Raw genomic sequence first — 21,536 nt, forward strand, 5'->3', positions numbered from 1 at the left:
TATCGTGCCATCAGAGAAGAACGAAGTGCTACAAAGAGAGAGAGAGAGAGAGAGAGAGAGAGAGGGCAGGGAGGAAGGTGCACTTCTCTCCGATTGCAGCACTCTCCCTGTCATATTGATAAGGTGTCTGTTCGACTCCATCTCATTCTGTCTGTCCGTCTCTCTTACACACACACACTCACACAGTGAAATTCACTGTGAAATCCAGCAGCATCATCGGGACACACTCGCGGGATCAGTGCAGCCCTGATATCATCGGTCAACAGTGACAGTAATAACAACTTGAACCAGGGAAGACAACGACACAGGTATGACCACATGCACAGATGCCCATGTACACACACACACACACACACACACACACACACACTCATATGTGCTTGTCAGGCAGCAGATATCATAGATTTGTGCTGTCGTAATTACTACAGGCAACACAGAAGACATTACAATGTTTTCACCTTTCTGTCCCTCTCTCAGGCATCACGCTGGGGTCTGCAGAGTGCGCGGGCCAGCCAGAGGCCACGAGGCTGGTCCATAATGCAGAGAAACAGTCTTTCTCCTTTAAGAAGTGCTCTGCCTTCCAGTTTGTCAAGAGGAAGGTGAGTGTGTGAGAATGTTGGGTGCTGGGTGCAGAACTTTTGTTGCTGGTGGAGACTTAAATCTGCTGTTTAGTGGGAGACATGGACTGGTGGGTAGTGCACATGCTCTGAAATGTTTCATGTTGGTGCTTATTTAGTTTGAATCAGGCTCCAGTAATTTCCTGACCTGTCTTTTTCGCTTTTTCTCTGCAAAAGCACATACATGTTTTAAGGATTTAAAAGTATTTTTCTCCATGGAGGAAGTGAAGTTTGTATATTTGCATGTTTATGCATTAAAAAATATATGAATGCATGTACTATAATTAGTTATTTGCAATAATTGTATTTGTATTCATGATTTTTGAATACTGATGAAAAATTCAGTCAATAGTCAATAACTGCTGTCATGTTATGACTGATATTAAAATTATATAGCATTTTGGTAAATAAATAAGTAAATAAATGAGTATGAAAATAAATATAAATATTGAAATAAAATAAATATTATTACATTTGAATATATATTTTGTCTAAATAAATAATAAAATACATTTAAAAGAATATAATATATATATATATATATATATATATATATATATATATATATATATATATATATATATATATATATATATATATATATATATATATATTAAATATGCAAAAATATATATAAAACACCACAAATGATAAAAAAGGCATCACAACATTATGATGTGCATTATGAAACATGCATATTCATTTCGACATTTGCCAAATATTACATTTAACAGGGTTTAATTATTTAATTGTTCAATTATTATTATTATTATTTTTGATTAAATACAATTTTATTGTTATTTTATTCTAATGTTACTGCTTTTAAAGATTAGGTAATCATTAGATGACAACTAAGGTAATCTAAATGAACAAATAGAGGAAATGAGCATAAACAAATTGCACTCTGTCCCCCTTTTCCTCCCAGTTGTGACACCCCTGGGTACTGTTAAATATTGTGTATATACATGATGGGTTGTTTGTGTCATGATTGTGAGATTGACGGCCAGTTCTGAATATGCATGGAAGTTTTGCAATGTCATTTGACATCAATATTGAGATTATTTATGGGTTTCTTTGTTCGCCGTTGCTCTTACAATTTGATTTGTGAGTGCTGTAATGGCCAATCTAAACACGTTTTGAATTATTTATTTAAATATAATGTATTTGTTTTGGTTTTAAGCGAGAAAGTGTGTGTGGTTTGGCATTGAGTCCAGACTCCTACATACACACACAGCAGATGGAGTGTCAGAGAGTTACTCAGTGAGATGGTTTGGCTGGATTATTATGTATTTATGTGTACACTGAGACTGAGAGAGAAGGAATCTTCTGGAGTGCCAAGGTGGATGTTTGTCTTTTGTAGGTCAGCTTGCAGTGTTGTTTTATACGTGTGTAGCATTAACACGACCAGAGTGTGCTGTGTGTTTTCACTCATGTGGGTTTGTTTACAGTGTCTTTGCACTGGGCAGCACACACACACACACACACACACACACACAAACACTGATGTTTTTCTCTAGTGACTAAAGTTTGGTGGGTTGCCGAGTCATCAGTAGAGCCCGTGTTTGGAGTAGTTTATTGAGTTGCCATTGCATACATAGCTACTGCACAGAAAAGGCAGCATCTCAAAGGAGATGAGATGAGACAAGATCTTGGAAGCTTAAAGCTAGTGTACTGCCACAGTGACAACATACAATGACCTGACTTTGAAAATCGATCAAAAAAGAGAAAGAAGAAGCAGGGAGCAGAAGAGAGCAGTGAATTGTTGAGATCTGTGACTATACGGTGTAACTGTTTATGTATGTAGGACATTGAGAAGCATCGTTTTCCATTGTTTCCCCTGAACATATAGACCTTTGAGATTGTTTTCTGTCATCTGGCAGTTTGGCAGCTGTATGAAATAAAGTGAGAAGTAGAAATCTCTCAGCTTTTGCTCGCCCCGTGAGAAACAGGATTTCCTGGGGTCTAGAAAATTGCTTTTTTTGGTACTCAAGGGATTGAAGTCATTAAATACATTGTAAACTACAAAGAAGACATACAACCCTGTGCCCTGTTTCTTTTTAGTCAGTCACTACAAAATTCATCTCCACAGATTGCCTCAAACAAATCAAGATACTTTCACATGACAAAAAATATTATGATAGTCTACTTAGATTCTTTGAGAAACATTTGACAACTGGGTTTCACAAGAGCCATTAGCTGCATAAACTACTCCATCCTAACTGAAAATAAATCACAAATGAGATCTCTTTAATATCTCAGACATTATTCTCTTAGATGAGATTACATGGGGTGTAGATTTAAATGTTCACATAAGCATGTGTCTCTACAGTATCCGAAGAGATGTCAGTGTCACAAAACTGTGCTCCAATTGACCAATATCACGTTTGGTTTGGGTTTCATGTCTTTTATTTCGATTTTTCATAGTTGTGGTTCCTGTCATGTTTTTCCCCTGCCCTTATGTAATCCTGAAAAATCCTTTTATTGCATTTTACTTCATTTTACTTTATTTTTAAAGAAAAAACACCTAAGAAGTGTTTAGAGAAATATCTGATTCTTAGGTCAAACTTTCTGAGAATGCCATTAAATATCAACATCTGAGCATAAAGCTTTTCTATCGAATTTCATATCTACACCCAACATGCTAGATATTGCACAACCCATGGTTTGATAAGCATTTCATGGAAATGTACTCCAATTTTATCACCACATGAGCTGTGGAATTTGTTTCCTGGACTACTTAAGGTCAAGTTAACTTCCAACTACCAAGCCTTGAGCCTTGAATCACCATGTACCACTATCCATTCTATAGTTTATAGATGTAAACCCTTTCATGTTTCGCCTTAAGGTGCGCAGGTGGATGAGGAATCCGACGGTGAATGTGGAGAAGGTCCAGGCTAAGGGCTTCTTGTCTTCATGTCCGAAATGTCAGGAGGACCAGGACCTGTGGTACACACATTTCCCAGCACCTTACAGCTGCTGCCACTACAGTCCTGGAGGATACTGCCTCCCTCACCCCCCCAGCCCTCTCTGTCAGCCCTGTGCCCCGTGCACACCCTGCCAGCAGGACAAGAACAAGACATGCAAGGTTGGGAAACTGTTCGATCATCTGTTCATTGTTTATTCATGCATTTATTGATCTAAGAGTCTTGCTTGACAGACAGTTTTGTCAAGTACACAGTGTACAAATAAGTACAAATCATTACTATCAGCAATATTTTTTATTAATTACCCCATGTTCACTTATATCTAACGTTGTGATGAATTTATTTGGGTGTTTCAAACTGGAGCCCACAAGAGGGTAATAGCTGGTCCATAAAAAGAATTGACAGAAAATAAAACGATTTTATGAACCAACTTAACAAAATGAGCAACAAATGAAAAAATATACAATGCTATACAATTAAATTTCAAATTAACTGAAAATGTTTCTGTAATATATAAGATATAGAGCACAAATATGTTTTTAAAAAGAATATTTAATGCAAAGATTTTATACAATGTGTTTCTTATTTATTATTATTGTCATATTAAAAAACAAAACAAAGTAATACAAATAACTTTTGGATAGAAATTGAAGAAACGGAGTAGATGTAATGATGTATTGATTGGTAAGGGTAGGATTCAGATTGAAATAACCTCAGATAGCTTACTGCAGTTTACAGCAAACGTGAATAGAATCACAATCATAAATAGTGTCTGGTAATGGCTATGCCATCCATACTTTAGGACCTACAAAAACACTCTTAATTTAATCTTTTCCCAATTTCGCTTGTTTATTCTGATCCCATTCGGTGCAAGCTTTTAATCTTGGCATGCCGTAGGGATGCATAAGAGGCTGAGAATGTTGTCTTTCCATTTAGCAATGCTAAACAGCTTCCTAGGGTTGCACTGGGTTAGCTGAGTTGAGTGCTTTCTCACTTTCTCCCACAGTTTCTTGCCTGACTGTTTGATTGGCTCTCAGAGACACAGATGACACAGAGCTCAGAGGGAGTCTGTATCCCAGTCATCCCTTCAGAGAGAGAGAGATCACACATGACCGCATCTCTGCTCACTACATGCAGCCTCAGTTTATGTAACAGTCAGGCAGTTTGACATACATTAGATTGTATGTGTTGTTATTTAAGGAAGCTTTTGCATAGCAAACTTTCAGAAATGTGCTGTGGTCAAGCTCTGGCACACTTTTAACTGCAGAAGCATATAATTTGATTAATTACACAATGGCATGAAAATTAATAGGCTGGATGCTAACAGAATGGAAATTAAGCACAAAGATAAAGGCATTGCTCAGCGAGGAACAATGTTAGCTTGCGTAAGGTGTCAACTTGAAATTTTAGTCAAATGGATTTCTGTGACTTTATGAAACCACTTTTATGACCTCACAAAACATCACAGAATTCATCTTATCTATTGCTAATACTTAACAGAAAGTATGTGGCTTTTGTTTGGACTTGTGAATGTCTAACAGAATGGAATGTGATGTGAGGACACAGAATAAATCTATAAATTGTTGCCAAATTGCCAGTTTAAAACAATATTCACAAGAAAAAATAAATGTGTGAAACATTTTGAACAAAGACGGAAAACCTGCAAAAACACCTGAAATATTATTTAATAAATTCCCACTTTTTAATTTGACCTGGACAAATAGCAAAACCTCTACTTGCACTGAAAATATTTGTGAAAATATTTGACATTTTAAATATTAGACTTAATCTGATATTGTAATAATCTAATTTATGGGTGTTGCAAGGGGGTTTGAGAGTGTCTGTCAACATTTTCAGAGAAAATAAAAGGATTTTATGAAACATTTTATGAAACACAAGCAACAAATAAATTTGAAAGTATAAAATACAAAATTAAAATATAATATAAAAAGACTATTATACAAATATAAATGTTGTCTAGATATATATTTTAAGAATTTGTTTTACTTTTATTTTTATAATATGACATTTGCTATTTTTCTCGCAGAGCATAAATGGGTCCATATTCATAAAAATATATAGCTTTATATTTTAGGAAAGGGATCCCTTACATGTGGACCATCATAGTTAGGAGTCCTTGGATAATAAAATATTTGAAAACCCTTCAATTAACTAATATAATTTCCATCTTTAAAACTGTTAGTTGAATATTTTATACAACATATTAATACAGCTGTATTATATCTTGCTTTTATATAGATAGACAGACAGACAGGGTCAATTACAGAACAATGGCTAAACCTGTAGCCATCTCAGGTTGGTTGGTTTTTGCGTTTGATTCATTTGATAACCTCTTTCCTACTTCTCCTCTGCTTTGCCACAAACACGTCTCAAATAACCAGAGAACTAATGTCTGAGCTGTTGTATTCATAAATTATGAGTACGAGCTACAATGGGTGGCTTGTATATCAAGGTTAGGTTGGGTTAAAAATATATGTGTCCTGACAGGGAGAATGGGAGAGGAGAAGAGGAAATATTATGGGAGAGAGAAAAAGCGAGAGAGATGACACATCGTTTTGTGTCCAGTCGGTCTCGAGGCAGAAGTTATGTAACGCATATCAGGGTCAGAATGACGGAATCGCAGCCGAAGCCGCATTAGCGCCTATGAATGACTGAATTAATTCAGCAACCTGATAGTAATATCTAAGTAATATCTGTCAGCTCATATGTTTCGACTAATCCATCATTGTTTTACTTATTATGATGCTTAAGCAACAGCTGAGGTTTGATCTTGTAGTTGAAGTTCTTCCAGTAACCTGGGATTGTGATGGATCTGTATTGTGTTTCATTTATTTTGTTTTATTGACCCTTCAGGAGGAACATGATCGTGTTTTACAGTAGATGTTGCCTGGAAGGGTTTTTATATCACGCCCTGTGACAATATGGAGAGCAGTGGGGCTTCTTCTCGCTCTGCATGTGGAAGTGTGTTTGTTTGGGTTTGTGTGTGTTTGGTATTAATGTGGCAGAAAGATGCGAGGAGCAGGGGGTTGCCACGATGACTCATCGCTCATGAGGTCACACAAACACACACGCAGGGCCAGTTTTTATAATGCCAGGTTTCGCTGGGTTGAAATGAGTATAAAGTTTGATTGACCACATTGCGCTGGTCTTCAGATGAAGAGGCTGCTTCAGTATGAGGGTCCATGATGAGATCACATGTGATTTGTTTGGAGAATCTGCTAAATAATTATTGTATGAAGCAGATTGTTCGCGTCTTGTTGATTACATTAAGTGTCTGGTTGGTTATGACTGATTGCGCTCTTCAGTCTAGTGTTTATTAACTTTTCGGCCATCTGTCAATTGTTTATTCATGCATCTATTCATCCTTCAGGAGTGAATCTAATATTTTAAGACTCTCATGTTTTGCTCAACACAAAACCTTTTAAAAATAAATTGAAAAGTGGCGGCCCATGGAAAAATTGTGAGAAAATAAAGGATTTTACAAAACTAAGCACCAAATGAAAAAAAGGTGAAAAATCCTGTACAGACAGGTAATATATAAGATATAAAAGATATAAAGTTTTTTTTTTTAAATAATATTGAATACAAAGATTATATATGAATTTAATATTTTCATATTCAAATAGAAAACAAAGTGGTGAAGCAGATTATTTTTGTCATGATGATTATATTAACTCTCTAATTGCTTATTATGACGATTGAACTATTCAGTGAGGAGGGTTTAAAGTCAGCTGACAAAATTAGAATTTTTAAATATCTAATTTGTTTTATTTGTTTCTTTCTGCTGAAAAAAAGACATGTGTCTCCTCTAAAGGTCAAATTTCATCTTAAGTCAAAATGAATTCTGTTTTTTCTCATTACGTTCTCCCAGAACCAAGTGACCTGACACATGCTAGTTTTCCTGATTTTATTGCTTTATACTCTTCTGCTCCTATTTTACCTGTGGAGAAACACCAAAGACCACAATAATACTTAAACAAAGGTCTCCTGAGCCACGAAAGAGCAACTTCTGATCTATAAAATGTTCATCTGGGCAAACACAACCACAAAAACACACACTTCTGCCATCGTCTGTCCACAATCCCGAGCATGTGTCATTAGTTCTCGTAAATTCAAAGCTTGTTTTGATGTCACTGACTGGAATTCCAGAGCTTTGACTCGTCTGGTAAACAAACGGATCTAGCTACCTTTTCCTCACCCCTGCTGTGTTACTTTAAAATCACTAAGATACTGTTGTAGTTTTTTAAATATAACTGAATAATAATATATAGTTTAAGTATAGTTAGTTATTATTATAATAACTCTGGCTTTTATCAGTACAAAACAGCATTTGTGTTGTATAAGTCCAATAATAAAGGTTTCTGGACTGTGAGCCAATTAGCAAACTACTATTTTTATCTGTTTGTTCACGCATCTCATCTCTGCCTCTATAACCCTTTGTCCCATATGAATCTGTAGTCAGGGTTAATGCGGCTAATGGTTACTAGGTTTCAGGGGAAAACACAGCACCCAGAAGTGCTATCACCAGAGCCCTTAAACATCAGCGTCAGTTCCAGTCAGACCTCCTGCTTTGGTTCAGGTGATTCTTTATCTCTATTTTGGGCCCTTGTCTTTTTCCCTTAACTACGCTGTTGCATGCTAACTCTCTGCTGCTGTGTCAGTTGAAGGTGGCTCTGAGCCAAATTCGCTCTCACCTTGCAAGCGTGGGCCAGCGGTGTCAGCTGGGTAGAAGTTCTTGACCTTCGCCTACTTTATATATTTTCCACCATCGTGTTGAAGGAGCGATTATATTTAGAGAGCTTTGGACTGGTGTGGAAAAGGCCTGAATCATTCTGTAATCTTTCCTGAATTGTTCTGCAATCCTCCTACAAAGAGGCACAGCAGGCTAATAGTTTTTAGGAGGGAAGTAATACTTATTCTGTGCAATGGAATACTTTCCCGGTTCAGAGCGGGTTTAATTATGCTTACAGGATTTAGTGTGTAGGGCTTTACTTCGCTATACTTCAAGGACAAAAAGGACCACACTATTGAACTAAATCTCAGATAGCCTGCCTTCGGAGACATCTGAGGATGGAAAAGAGGATTTATAAATAAAGTGTTTTTATTTTTTATTTTAATGGCAGGGTTTGTCTGCATTCTTTAAAATAGCTTCACATGAAAACAGCTTAGCTTTATTGTATGTCATCATTTGGATAGCTTGGGTTGGACAGACAAGACTTGCACGCTAATGTGCTGATAAAATATTTTTAGCCTTTATAGAAACTGATTAAATGGTAGTTGACACATGACATACTCATTACTTTTTTCTACCTTTTTTTCCTCTTCCAACATCACAATGATGTGTAAATTTTTATATGAATAAGTGAACATCTATAGGTGGTGGAATTGGTCACCATTTTTCTACTCCACAGTTTTTAATCATGTTTTGCCTCTGAAACTTCATTTGAAATGGTCATGTGGTGTGGCGAATTAATTCTTAAAAGTACAAATCTTATTGGCATGAAAAACTGCAAATTCAAAATGTTTTGTAGAATAGATTTAGTTGGGGTATACACTCAAATATTATGTTTTTTAATATAATATTTGTTCATCAAAGATATTAAATTGATCAAAAGTGTCAGAATAGACTCATACATTGTTGCAAAAAAATAAATAAAATTAAAATAAGTGCTTTTCTTCTTTCTATTCATTAAACAATCCTGCAAATGTATCATGGTTTCAAAAAGAAATACATTTATAAATATATAAAAAGACATTTAAGAATTTAAGCTAGTATTTAAATAAGTCGTTTTAAATTGTAATAACAGTTAGTAAAGATAAACATATTTAATATGATTTGTTTTATAATGAAATACTTTCATAATATTTCAATTATACTTTTTCCGGGAACATTTTTTACACCGCTGGACGTCTCAGCAGGATAAATGCCCAAAAGTATTTAATGTCAAGGAGGCAAAGGAAATGGGACTTTCTGAAGCATTTGTTCCCAGCTGTGTTTGTGATGGGATGCAGAGGAAGGAAACCTTTTGGGAATTCCACATAGACCAATCCCATACAAGAGTTTGGGGCCAATCTCCTCGAACAGAGTTATAGTGTGCCATTTAACCTCCCTGACTACACACATAAACAGACACAAACACACCCCAGGGATTCAAAAATATATTGACTTTGTATCGACTAGAAAATCTCTGTCACAGAGATTTTAGATTACAATAGCAGAGCAGAGCCTTGCATGAGAAATGACAGCTCAGACAGTGTTTGGAGGAGAGGGGAGGGAAGAGTTGCTGATTAACCGTTTTTTATCTTAACATTTTCCCGTAAGTGCACTTACATAATCGGCAGCTTTTGATGTTAAAATATTTGGGCCAGGACTAGGCCCTTAAGGAAGGCTAGTTACAATTCCAAGATCACCTTTCCCTGGAATCTGTGCTTCATTCTTGGTATCAAAGGCTAAAGGGCAAAGTGTGTGTCTCAGTGTGTGTCTTTTTGATTATTGTGGATTATAGAATAAGCCTGAGTCGCTGCAGTGACGTCTTTCACTGACCCTTGAGCTTTCATCAGCACAATTACAGCTGAACACACACATACACACACACACTTCATTTTCAGCTGTGTCTTTGAGTCAAATTTACATCTAGCTCTATGACCTTTAGAGGAAAATTTGCTTCCAAAATAGACATTTTATCCTGTGAACTGGGTCATCACAGTCAGACCATGCAAATGAACAGCTCTATTAGCTATTAGTGTGATTTATTCTTCAAATATTTCACCTGTAAAACTGATCAAATGACATGATTTATGTCTCAGTTCACTTGATTATTTATTTAATGAGAAAAGCACATGACAAGAGTTACAGCACTGATGACAAAATGCTTATATTTATTCTTTCTACTTATTAAATCTATTGTGTTGTTTTTGCACACCATGCTTACTCATGGGGTGTTGTTACTTAGTGGTTAGCCGGTAACTAAACTTTACTTTTTGACCCCGACAGTAGTGAATTCATGAACTATTATCATGGCCTTGAACAAGACTTGAGATTGTTTCAGAGAGATTCCTGTTCTGTGTACTGGGTCCCTTTTAAAAGCATCAGCTTAATCAGGGAGTTAACATACATAATGTATATATAAATAAAATAAAAGGAAATTTTCCGAATAAAAAGTATTAGTTTTCTTTCATATTTCAAACAAATCTTACCCCAAACTATTGAATGGTAATATATGATCATTAATTTTGGCTTTAGTACAATAGCAATATAAAACAAATGATATGTAAACAAATATTTTTCTCTATAGTTTCACGCTATTTTTATCCCAAAGTATACACAGGTCTTAAATATAGAATTTAAGAAGGGGAATCCTTGCAAGGGGTATATTTTCATTATATTTGAGGGTCCTTGGCATTGAAAAGTTTACTACTAGGCCACGACAGTACAATAGCTTACCTTATTTGTGTTTGGTCCATCAGGTGAGGAAATGGAAGATGCTCAGTCGCCATCACAATGATAGTAAGGTGAAGGAGGCAGAATCAGAGGGGCATGTGATCCGCCCCTGGACGATGTCACCCTTGCTGGGAAGCCCCATACTGCTGGAATGTTGCATCTGCAACGGACCCTTCATCACTTACGGGCACGAGGAGACATGGCAACCACGTCAGCGCACACAGGTCAGCACACAAACAAATAGTGTGTTAGATAACAAAAATATACCTTTCAATGTAAAGAAATAAAGCACAAAGCACACAAAGCAAAACATGTCATGAAAACAAGTTTCTAAATCATAAAACAATATATAATTAGAAGCTTTCTGGTTGTCGAACATGAAACACGCATCATTTCTTGAACTTTGTATTCATTTTCCATTCGTCTTAATTCTGTCTGAACTTAATTTTAGCCACTTAGCTGTTTACACAAGATAAAAGAGCAGCGAGACACATGGGCTCGGAGAGCTTAGAGTAAGGCCACATGCAAAGATGTTAATACTATCCCTCACATATTTCAGCATTCTGTTAGCCGGCTCTCCAGGGGGGTTATTAAAGAAGTGGATTTGGGTAATTGCTCTTTCTGTCGTTTTCTCTCTCTTTCAAGCTCTCTCTCACTCTCTCTCACTTCATAAAGAAAGCTTGCTGCTTGGGTGCTAAACTGTAAACCAGCAAGCTGTAGATTAAGACCAACGTGACACTCCATCTGAAAGTCATCATTTCACTGTGATGAGTGTGCATGCATGATAAAACTGTTTGAAAGTGTTCCACTGACTCATGTGACTCTGTAAATCTAAAGCCCATTATTAATAACGCAAAGTCACAATTATAATTTTCAGTGTCTCTTCCAAGGACCATTGCCTCATTCTGTTATTAAACTTGTGTATAGGTCAAAAGAGACATACAGTACTAAGACAATATGTAAGACATATATTGTACTAACCTACATTACTTCTTTTTTCTCAGGCAATGGACCTCTACTATCATGGAGACCCTGAGTCTGATTGTTGTTGTCCGTCTGACACCAGTAAGTTCTGTCTTTTTTATCCACCTGTCTTTTATTTATTCCCTTATTTCCATACTCTTGCTCTCTCTTTTGTATGTCTTTTCTCATTCACTCACCTTTATAACGCTTTCACGATCTCATTGCAATTGGTCATTATACTTCCTTCTCTTCTTTTTTGAGTTGTTTTGTTTCTTCTCCCTTGCTGGTATAAGTATAACCCATTATTACTTTAAGCCATGTAGGCTTAGAGTTGAACCTTTAATAACTATTTTTATGCGGGTGCTCAAAACAGTACTTCTGTGAATAAAATACTCCTACACTTTTCAATTACAAACACCCAATGCCACCTGATAATGGTCGAAACGCACAACCCACTTTTATCAAGTGCTTGTTAACATGCACTGTATTTGCTAAACTGATCCTAACACTGATACAAAAAATTATGATTTATGTATTTGGCAGATTTTTTTTTCTTTAGGAACTTTTCCAAAAGTATTATTTTAAAGAATAGAATAAAATTTGCTAGCTTTAATATCTCTATTTTGGACTTTTTGTACATTTTTATAACAAAGTTTTAATGTTACACAAACCAATTTTTAGAGAACAGATACACTTCCAATTATATGTTTAGGGTAAGTACTTTTTTATATAAGCAAGGGTGCATTAAATTTATTAAAAGTATTAGTACAGACATTAATAATGAATCAGTGTATCATTCGTTCATTTTTTTTTAAATTAAAAAAATGAAAGTAGAAAAATGAGAAAACGGCTCCTTTTACTCTTCTTTCCCCCCCAAAAAAAAACTGATTATTCGATTTCTACATGTGGGCAGGAATTAAACGCCCCTTTCTGCTGATTGGTCAGTCGAAGATCAAACTGTGCTGTCATCAGTTCTTTCGCAGTTCCATGCAGCAGAATAGTAGTCCTCCACTGCTGCAGGTAAACGGATTCTTAACATGTTTATTGCAACTACATTTAATCTTTTCTCACCAAACAAGCAGACTTACGAATAGCTCGACACCATTCACAGAGCCTATACAGGACTTTCTTCTGTGTAAATATGCTTTGCAACATCAGCTGGGCATGGTGGAATTATTATTAATAATTTTATTCAACAGTGTGTAGAGCAACACTTTGTTTCATTCCTTGAATGAATCTGTTTTTGAACAAATCATGTGAGCCAATGATTCAACGGTCCATTCACTTGTTTCGTTTCTAATTAAATCAAATCAGATTCAATGATCTATGCTAAGCTGCAGATAAAAGTGCTGAATCAATTCTAAAACGGTAAAACTCAACTTTTTAACTCTAGGGGAGTTGGAAAATTAGCCTTTTTTAATAGTGGAGTGTTCCTGTAAAACTGAACCCAGGACAGGTACAGAGAATTTTACTTGATAAAATGTGCTTTCCCATTAAACGAAATATGCCAAATATAGAGCACTCTGGAGATGAGTGAATTTGTAATCACTGACATTTAGCCGTCTCATAATTGAGTAATGCAGTACATTCCCTATGAAGGCACATGAATCTGTAACTGAAGTAGCTACATCTTTAATATATTTGTTTGTTTTCATATTACATTACTCATAGTTTAAATTTGTCTCAATTATCTCATAAGCTAGAGGATTTCTCTTGATAGAGCCATAGGTCTGTTTGTTTACGCACAAATTTGTATTCATTTATGTGAAGGTGTGTGTCTGAAGGAAATTGCATAATGCTCTTGAAACCAGTTTAGTATCCAAGATCACATTAGTATGGATAATGTTTGGGTCCTGTATTGAGTGCTTAGCTGCACTTAAATAAGATTTTACGTAATCCTCATATTCCAACATAAATAAAGTGTTAGGACACTTAGAACAGAAGATCTGTTCATCTGTGTGTGTGTTGTCTCTGTTTCTCTATATATCATCTCCCAGACCTCTGTTTACTTCCTGTTTACACAAAGAAAGAGAGACCGAAAAGAAAGAAATCTGAATGAGATGAACACAAGGAGACAGAAGGGGAAGCTAATTAAAATGAGAAGATTTGAAATAAGAACTGAAAGTTTCAAAACATTTGTAAAACTGTTACGAATAAAATAGAGAACCAAAAAGAGTGTAGTGTATGACAGTGATGACATACAAAAACACACATGAAATTTGTTCAAATTTTATACATTAAAAAAAAAAATCATAATAATTTCCAACTATTAGCCTAAAAATAGGTTCTATTATGACTTACCTAACAGAGTGAGATATCTTGCCCGAGTCTTAAGATTGTGTTTGAGTATTTTGTGTGTGATCATTTTCATGCTTTGCCAGACTGTAATTCACGTTTATTTGTATATATCTTTTCACGACACAAACCATTGCAGAGCAGCTTCACAGAAAATTAAGAGTTGCTTATCAGTGGTGACTGTCAAGGTGATGTACATATGACAGAAATGGACAATAAATATCATGCAGTTAGTTAATGATATGTTTTCAAATGAACAGTGAACTATTTACAGCAATGATTATAAGCCGCAATCAAACTTAAAGCTACATTTTGTAGTTTTGTATGTTGATTCAGGGTTGTCATCATCTGAGCTCCTCTGAGGGATCGGTGTTCAGTGTTCAATCATCAGAGCTTTGTAAAGGTTGCATCCAAACTGAAGCTTATGTAATTCCTCTCAGGATGCCCATACTGAAGCAAATAGAGAAAAATTAGCAAAGCCACTGTTCAAACCAAGCAAAGAATGAAAATGTACTTTTGATCAGATATAGCTAACTGTAATTAGTGTTGGAGAGGAGTGAATAATTAAGGGAGGTATTGGCTTTATCTTAATCAGTAAAGAGAGAATACAAATATATATACATTTTATTTTTTATTTTATTTTTTTGCTGCACTCCTTTCCTGAGTCTCAGTTGAGTTGCGCTCGCCAATGCTGCCTAAAAACGGCCCAGGTAGATAACTGACCGGGTTTTGACCGACAGCCTGTGTTCCTTTAGCTTTAGCTTCTCGTGAAAACAGTGCAGCACATTGTTGGAGGGCTGGAGAGGCTCCGCCCCAATGATATCCGGTGTCAGATCAGCCCTGATGGAATGCGGCGGATTGAGAAAATTCTTTCACCTCCAAACTTCTTCATCAAGAGTGTCTGCGGCACTTTACTCTCTTTCCTGACCCTATGAAAGACAAAACTTCACCGCTGACATGTAAGTCGAATTTTGCCGAATTTACCGCGGAAAGCTCCTATTTATGGAGCTGTTTTTTATTTCAATGACTGGAGGTGGCCGCTTTTAATCATGGTGTAGCCTACTGGAGACATCTGTATGTGCAGGAGCAGCGACCCGGTTTTAACACCATACTTATATCTAGATTTAATTAGTCTAATAAGGGCACTTGGCTCTGACTTTGCTAAATATTACAGACGCTAACTTTACAGCACAATGAGAACTTAAGCGGAACTGAAAGGTTTGTGCTTTTTTCAAGAATACGATAATCATAATAAACAACTGATATGTATACACAATAAGCCATATAGCGGTTTATTCAAACTTCTATAAGATTTGTTCAAACGTTTCTACGTTAAAAAAAAAATATTTTAACAGCGTTACACTATTACTTAAATGTTGCAACAAGTAAGCAGAACAAAACAATTGCAATGTATCACGAACAATGTGAAAGTACAGTCTACATGAGATGTAACCTATGCATGATATCTTTACTCAATAATACTACCGGTAATTTGTTCTACTAATACTAGCGTGAGAACAGCTGGTGACTTCGAATGTATTCAGTGAAGCGATCTACTGTATGCTTTGTTGCGAAATGAGATACAGTGGAATTATGTTTAACTGGTTAAAGTCGCAATGGTCTTTGCCACAGCTCAGCTATTTATGAGTTTAAGTCGTTTTATGGCTTAGCTTCAGGGCATTTTATAACTTAGGTTGAGTGGCTTGAAATGACGTTAATTAATAGTCTGCTAGGGTATAGGCCTAGGATTGCATAACTGTGGCAAACTAGGGCATCCCATAGATCTTATGTAAATTTCCTGATACGGGCTCTAAATGACAGAAGGATAGAATGCAGAACAATGTTTGAATTTTCTTAAAAGCAGTTAATTCCGGGAAGTCCGACTACTTTCCGGCGAATCGGTTCTTTCGAATAAATGAATTCGGCTTAAAAATGAATTCGGCTTATTTTACGTCATGATATTATTATGCCCTTACATCGCGATGTAGAATGTCATTTGTAGCCACGTATTTAACGTCTTATTACATTTTAATTATACATTTAATTACGTTTCATGTATATTAAACTGTAATTTAATGTGCCTCCGTTACTTTTACTATAACTCAAAGGCTCCATTCGATTCAGACTTATGACAGAGATCGTTATTCATTGAGTGGGTTAGTTGTGAGTTGACTCGATTGACGGCTCTGAATATTCGTTTGTAGGCCTACTGGTTTGTGAATAAGTTCAGTCGATTCATTGAATGATCAGACACAAAAGAACGGTTTATTCACTGTTAATCCAGGCAGTATTTTTCCAGTGAGTGCTGGATTTTGGCTGGAGTCCCTTTGCTTTTGTCCCATTCATGCGTCATCTGTCACAATGGTTAAAATGGGGGCTTTGAGGGGGAAACAGTGAGGGAAAGAGTCATTGACTCATTGACTGTTGTGCACTGGTGGATGGCAGTGGTTGTTTGCAGGTATGAAAGGTATGATGAATCAATCAAATCTTTTCTGCTTTATCTTTACACTTATAGGCTATAGTGAATACTTTGTTTATTCTTGCAATAAGGTAGCAATGAGAATGTGTAGCAAGACTGGGAATGTTTGTATTATGACTGTAATCTAAGGCAGGCAGTCTTGTTTATTAAAAAAGAAAACAGTGTCTCGATTTTTCAAGTTTTGACGTTCCTCTCAACAGAACATGTAGTCCTGCTCAGCTTGTTAGATCCGGGAAGATCTTGTTTTCAACCGTATGTAACATAACATCAGATTTGGGGTCGTGACGTGCTTGTGTACTCTTCATTCACAGCTGGCCCACTCATAGACGTCACAGCTGACTCCTCTAGAACCTAAGGTACACACGCCAGGCCACGCCCCCGCCAACCCGCACTTGCGTCAGACCACGCCTCCTCTCTAAGAACGCACTCCAAGCCACGCCCCATTAGCGGAACTTGATCTCTAGCCTCCTCCCCCAGGCTTTTAAATAGTTGGAACAGCAGTGTAGGAGTTCAGTAGCGCTTTGTGTCGTTTTGGTTAAGAGCCCGGAGTGGAAAACTACTGCAATGACAATCCAAACGGAGACGGGCGTCCCAGCTCCAGACTTGACCTACTCTAAAACAAGAGGACTAGTAGCTAATCTCAGTGGTAGGCTTTGTTTTTCAGATGAATGGAATATCCTGAGCCAACTTTAGCACAGAATGGGAAGAATATTAAGTGATCTGGGTTTTTTTAATGGACTTTTCTCTCTTTTCTTTTATGTGCAGCCTTTATGAAACAGAGAAAGATGGGACTGAATGACTTCATCCAGAAGCTTTCCACACACTCTTATGCATGCAAGCAGTAAGTCTACTTTCTGTAAATCTGTATTGAAAATGTGCATGTTTAAAAATTTATTTTAAAAAAGTATTAATTTACAAAGCTAACTTATTTTAAATATAAGAGTATAACCTATGTTTTTCTACTTTTTTGTCATTTTATTGTTGCCAAAATAATGATATTAATAATATAAAATTCAAACTCAATAAACCATTAATTACATTTTAATATAATATCTCTGATCTTTTCTTCCTGCAGTCCTGAGGTCCAGTCCATCTTGAACTTGACACCTCCACAAGATGCTGAGCTGATGAACAGCAACCCTTCCCCACCGGTAATTCTGCGTTTATTTATGTCATCAAAGGATATGCATGTGTATGTATCATGCATCTTTCTACAAAACAATATATGAATCATATTTGTCTAATCATAGTTCTCTCCTCTCCAGCCAAGTCCTTCTCAGCAGATAAACCTTGGCCCTTCGTCCAATCCCACCGCCAAACCATTAGACTTCGACTTCCTCAAAGTCATCGGAAAAGGCAGTTTCGGAAAGGTTCTTCTGGCCCGCCACCGGAGTGATGAGAAGTTCTATGCAGTCAAGGTGCTGCAAAAGAAAGCCATCCTGAAGAAAAAAGAGGTATGGAATCATATAAAGCCATTCAAATTCACTTCTAGTGACAGTTGCTTTAGGCTTTGGAGAATGCATGTGTTTAATAACAGCATAGTAGTCCTAGATGGTTGGTTGACTTCTTTTCATGATCTCTAACCTCTGACCTCAGGAGAAACACATCATGTCTGAGCGCAACGTGTTACTGAAGAATGTCAAGCATCCTTTCTTGGTGGGCCTGCATTACTCCTTCCAGACTGCTGATAAACTCTACTTTGTACTGGACTACATCAATGGTGGAGAGGTACGTTTATTAATTTGCATTAAATAAAAAATAAGTTACACACAGGGAAGTAAAACAATATTTACAAGAGAGGGTAGTCAAAGATGTTGTAGGAGACAGTAAGGTAGATGCAGACAGAAAAAGGATATCCTTTCATGAGGAGCGACTGGGCTCTGAATAGGAAACTCTCATCAGGAAATGGCTGGGAGGGGAAAGTGTGTGAGGTAGGGGAGCCAGATTTAGCAGCTATGGTGGTTTAGACTCTAACTTAACAGACGTCTCTGAGGGGCTGTGGAGGGGGGTACGTTCTCATTTCCTGCCATTGTTCGGGTTTGTGGAGTCTGGAAAAGCCTTGATTAAGTACGCCATTCAGGAAATGGAATTCACGGCCTAATCTGTCTCCTCTCTCTCTTTGTCTTTCTATAGCTGTTCTATCATTTGCAGCGAGAGCGATGCTTTCTGGAGCCACGTGCGCGGTTCTATGCAGCCGAGATCGCGAGCGCCTTGGGGTACCTGCATTCGCTAAACATTGTGTACCGAGACTTGAAGCCCGAGAACATTCTTTTGGATTCTCAAGGACACATCATCCTGACCGACTTCGGCCTGTGCAAAGAAAACATAGAACCCAATGGAACGACATCCACGTTCTGTGGAACACCAGAGGTAAATAACATTCACTTCTATTGTTAAACAGCGGCTGCTTTCAAACAATGCAATTGCATTTGTAGTTAGTAAGGCTAGCCATCTTGATGTTTCTCCTTTTGTCTTGCAGTATTTGGCACCTGAGGTGTTACACAAACAGCCGTATGACCGGACGGTGGACTGGTGGTGTTTGGGTGCAGTGCTGTATGAAATGTTATATGGCCTGGTGAGTTATTCCCCCAAATTAAATAGATTTTGTGCCTTTAATTGAATGTATTTAACTTATTAGCTTAATTGAATTGGAATTGACTTGGCTTTGTACTTGATTACTGATTGTTTTTATGGTATCTCCACAGCCTCCGTTCTACAGCCGTAACACAGCGGAAATGTACGATAACATTCTGAACAAGCCACTGCAGCTCAAACCCAACATATCAAACTCTGCCAGACACCTGCTGGAGGGCCTGCTGCAGAAAGACAGAACCAAGAGACTGGGCTTCACTGATGACTTTGTAAGTGTGTTTAAAATTTATATCTATAGTTTTTACTATATATTAGCCATATCATATTAAATAGCAATTTTGTTGCTGTTATATCTAATGTATCTTCTATTTCACTTTTGTAGACTGAGATCAAGAACCACATGTTCTTCTCTCCTATAAACTGGGATGATCTTAATGCCAAAAAGCTCACGCCCCCCTTCAACCCCAACGTGGTATGTTCTACTTCTGTTCTGCATTGACTTTGGCTTATTACAACATAGCACTGGATGCTAGAGATAAAAAGGACCGAGTCATTGTGGCATGATTTGTGTCAAATCCTGCTATGCAAATGTTGCAGTTTCTTATCAGTTCATTTCAGTTGTGTAATTTTTGACGTTTTTTCGTTTCAGACGGGGCCTAATGACTTGCGGCACTTCGACCCAGAGTTCACAGATGAGCCGGTGCCGAATTCAATCGGCTGCTCCCCGGACAGCGCTTTAGTCACAGCCAGCATCACTGAGGCGGCCGAGGCTTTCCTAGGCTTCTCTTACGCCCCTGCCGTGGATTCCTACCTGTAGCCCATCGACGCAGGAATGCCATTCTGTAGACTCTTACCTGTAGCTCATTACCATGGAAATGCTGTCCCATGGAATCACACCTGTAGTGCATCACTATGAGAAAAGAAACCCCGTCTCATTTCCCTGCCTCCAGATAGGGGGCATTTGCACATGGCGTACGGCAGCTCAAAAGGCCTTTATTTAAAGGCCTGAGTTTTACAAATTAAAAAAAGACTTGTCATCTTCATCGACTGCATCCAAATGCACGATTTCTCCTCCGCTTTCACCCCGGGTTGGGTCAGACAGACAGATGGGGGAAAAAAAGAGAGAGAGAGAAGATTGATTATGATGGACGATTGTTGTGTACCTTCCTTTCCTAGAGATTTATTTCCAGCTTATTTACTTTTATAGGATTGTTGATGCTAGACTTCATTGTTTTGGATGGATTGGATGTGTGTGTGTGTGTGTATGTGCCTTCGTTTTAACACCCCTTCACACATGTTTGTTTAATCTAAATCATGTGATCTGGCATGACAGTCCGTGTCTGATTTAAGTCAACATGACGCTAAAACCACTAAAATATATCAGCATCTGATGTTAATGTGATTTTTCAGTTGCACATCTGGGATTAAGTTGCACATTTATCTTACTAATTTAAAGGGAACTTCCTTTTTTGTGTTTTTCTTGTTCTTTTGACTCAAGCGGAAGGTGCTAAAGGGATGTGCTGCTAATGTGTGTAGATACACACCTTGACCAAGGAATCAGACCTTTCGGTTTTACCTTAGTCTTCCAGCCTCCTAGGATGTACAGAAATAGTACAGCTCAGAAATGGTCTGAACACATTCACATTCCACGAAATAAGACTGAATGGTTATTTAAGTTTGTTTGTATATTTTAAGGTCTATGTATTAGTTTTAATGTATATGGAACAAAAACTTAAAAGTATGCTTACATGTAACTATAAATGTACTGTAAAGTTGTAAAATGTTTGAATTATGTGTGACCTTGTTTGGTTCGCAATAAAACTTTATGGTTATTTTTCCCCAAAACAATATTCGTATCTGTTTTTTTTTTTCTGTAGATGAAACTAAATCATTGGGTCATATAATTTAACAAACCAGTTTGGTAAACATCACACACCATGAAACGTCATTAGGTTAAAGGCTGCTTTTAGTACATTGTTGTGGGTCATTTTACTTTCCCATCCCAGTGCTCACGCCATCCCTGCACTTTGAACCTCATCTTTAACCAACCTTAATTTTAATTTCTCCAGCAGCTGTCAATGTTTGTATGTATTAACCAGCTCCTGGAACTGATTTTCCGAGACCTGGCGTAATGGTCTGAGCAAGTTCACCAGATATGCTCCACTTGAGACCTTAAACTAGGTCACACATCAGTGAAAAGACTG

General features: G+C 37.1%; 1 protein-coding gene across 3 annotated transcripts; it reads left to right on the plus strand.

Moving 5' to 3' along the window:
- The first annotated feature begins 81 nt into the window (after window positions 1-81).
- Window positions 82-21,180, plus strand: LOC127944578 (serine/threonine-protein kinase Sgk1). Of its 3 annotated transcripts, XM_052540616.1 has the most exons (14): window positions 82-308; window positions 478-599; window positions 3,463-3,702; window positions 11,030-11,227; window positions 12,008-12,068; window positions 17,506-17,581; window positions 17,816-17,891; window positions 18,006-18,194; window positions 18,337-18,468; window positions 18,874-19,110; window positions 19,220-19,315; window positions 19,446-19,601; window positions 19,715-19,804; window positions 19,982-21,180. In XM_052540616.1, exons 3-14 carry the CDS (start codon window positions 3,475-3,477, stop codon window positions 20,147-20,149), a joined length of 1,707 nt encoding a protein of 568 aa, XP_052396576.1. In that variant the 5' UTR covers window positions 82-308; window positions 478-599; window positions 3,463-3,474; the 3' UTR covers window positions 20,150-21,180. The 3 variants fall into 3 exon arrangements, with proteins under 3 accessions (XP_052396576.1, XP_052396578.1, XP_052396577.1); XM_052540618.1 differs by lacking the exons at window positions 82-308; window positions 478-599; window positions 3,463-3,702; window positions 11,030-11,227; window positions 12,008-12,068 and adding an exon at window positions 15,074-15,220; XM_052540617.1 differs by lacking the exons at window positions 82-308; window positions 478-599; window positions 3,463-3,702; window positions 11,030-11,227; window positions 12,008-12,068 and adding an exon at window positions 16,417-17,386.
- Window positions 21,181-21,536: the final 356 nt, after the last annotated feature.

Source organism: Carassius gibelio, chromosome A23 (genome assembly GCF_023724105.1).
Source record: "Carassius gibelio isolate Cgi1373 ecotype wild population from Czech Republic chromosome A23, carGib1.2-hapl.c, whole genome shotgun sequence".
NCBI classification, from domain to species: domain Eukaryota; kingdom Metazoa; phylum Chordata; class Actinopteri; order Cypriniformes; family Cyprinidae; genus Carassius; species Carassius gibelio.

What these genes read in the sequence shown, in the direction of transcription:
- LOC127944578 (XM_052540616.1), top strand. Translation starts at nt 3,475, where the DNA reads ATGAGGAATCCGACGGTGAATGTGGAGAAGGTCCAGGCTAAGGGCTTC. An exon ending in AACCACGTCAGCGCACACAG is followed by an intron (nt 11,228 to 12,007) that starts GTCAGCACACAA and finishes CTTTTTTCTCAG; the next exon opens with GCAATGGACCTCTACTATCA. An exon ending in ACAGCAACCCTTCCCCACCG is followed by an intron (nt 17,892 to 18,005) that starts GTAATTCTGCGT and finishes TCTCCTCTCCAG; the next exon opens with CCAAGTCCTTCTCAGCAGAT.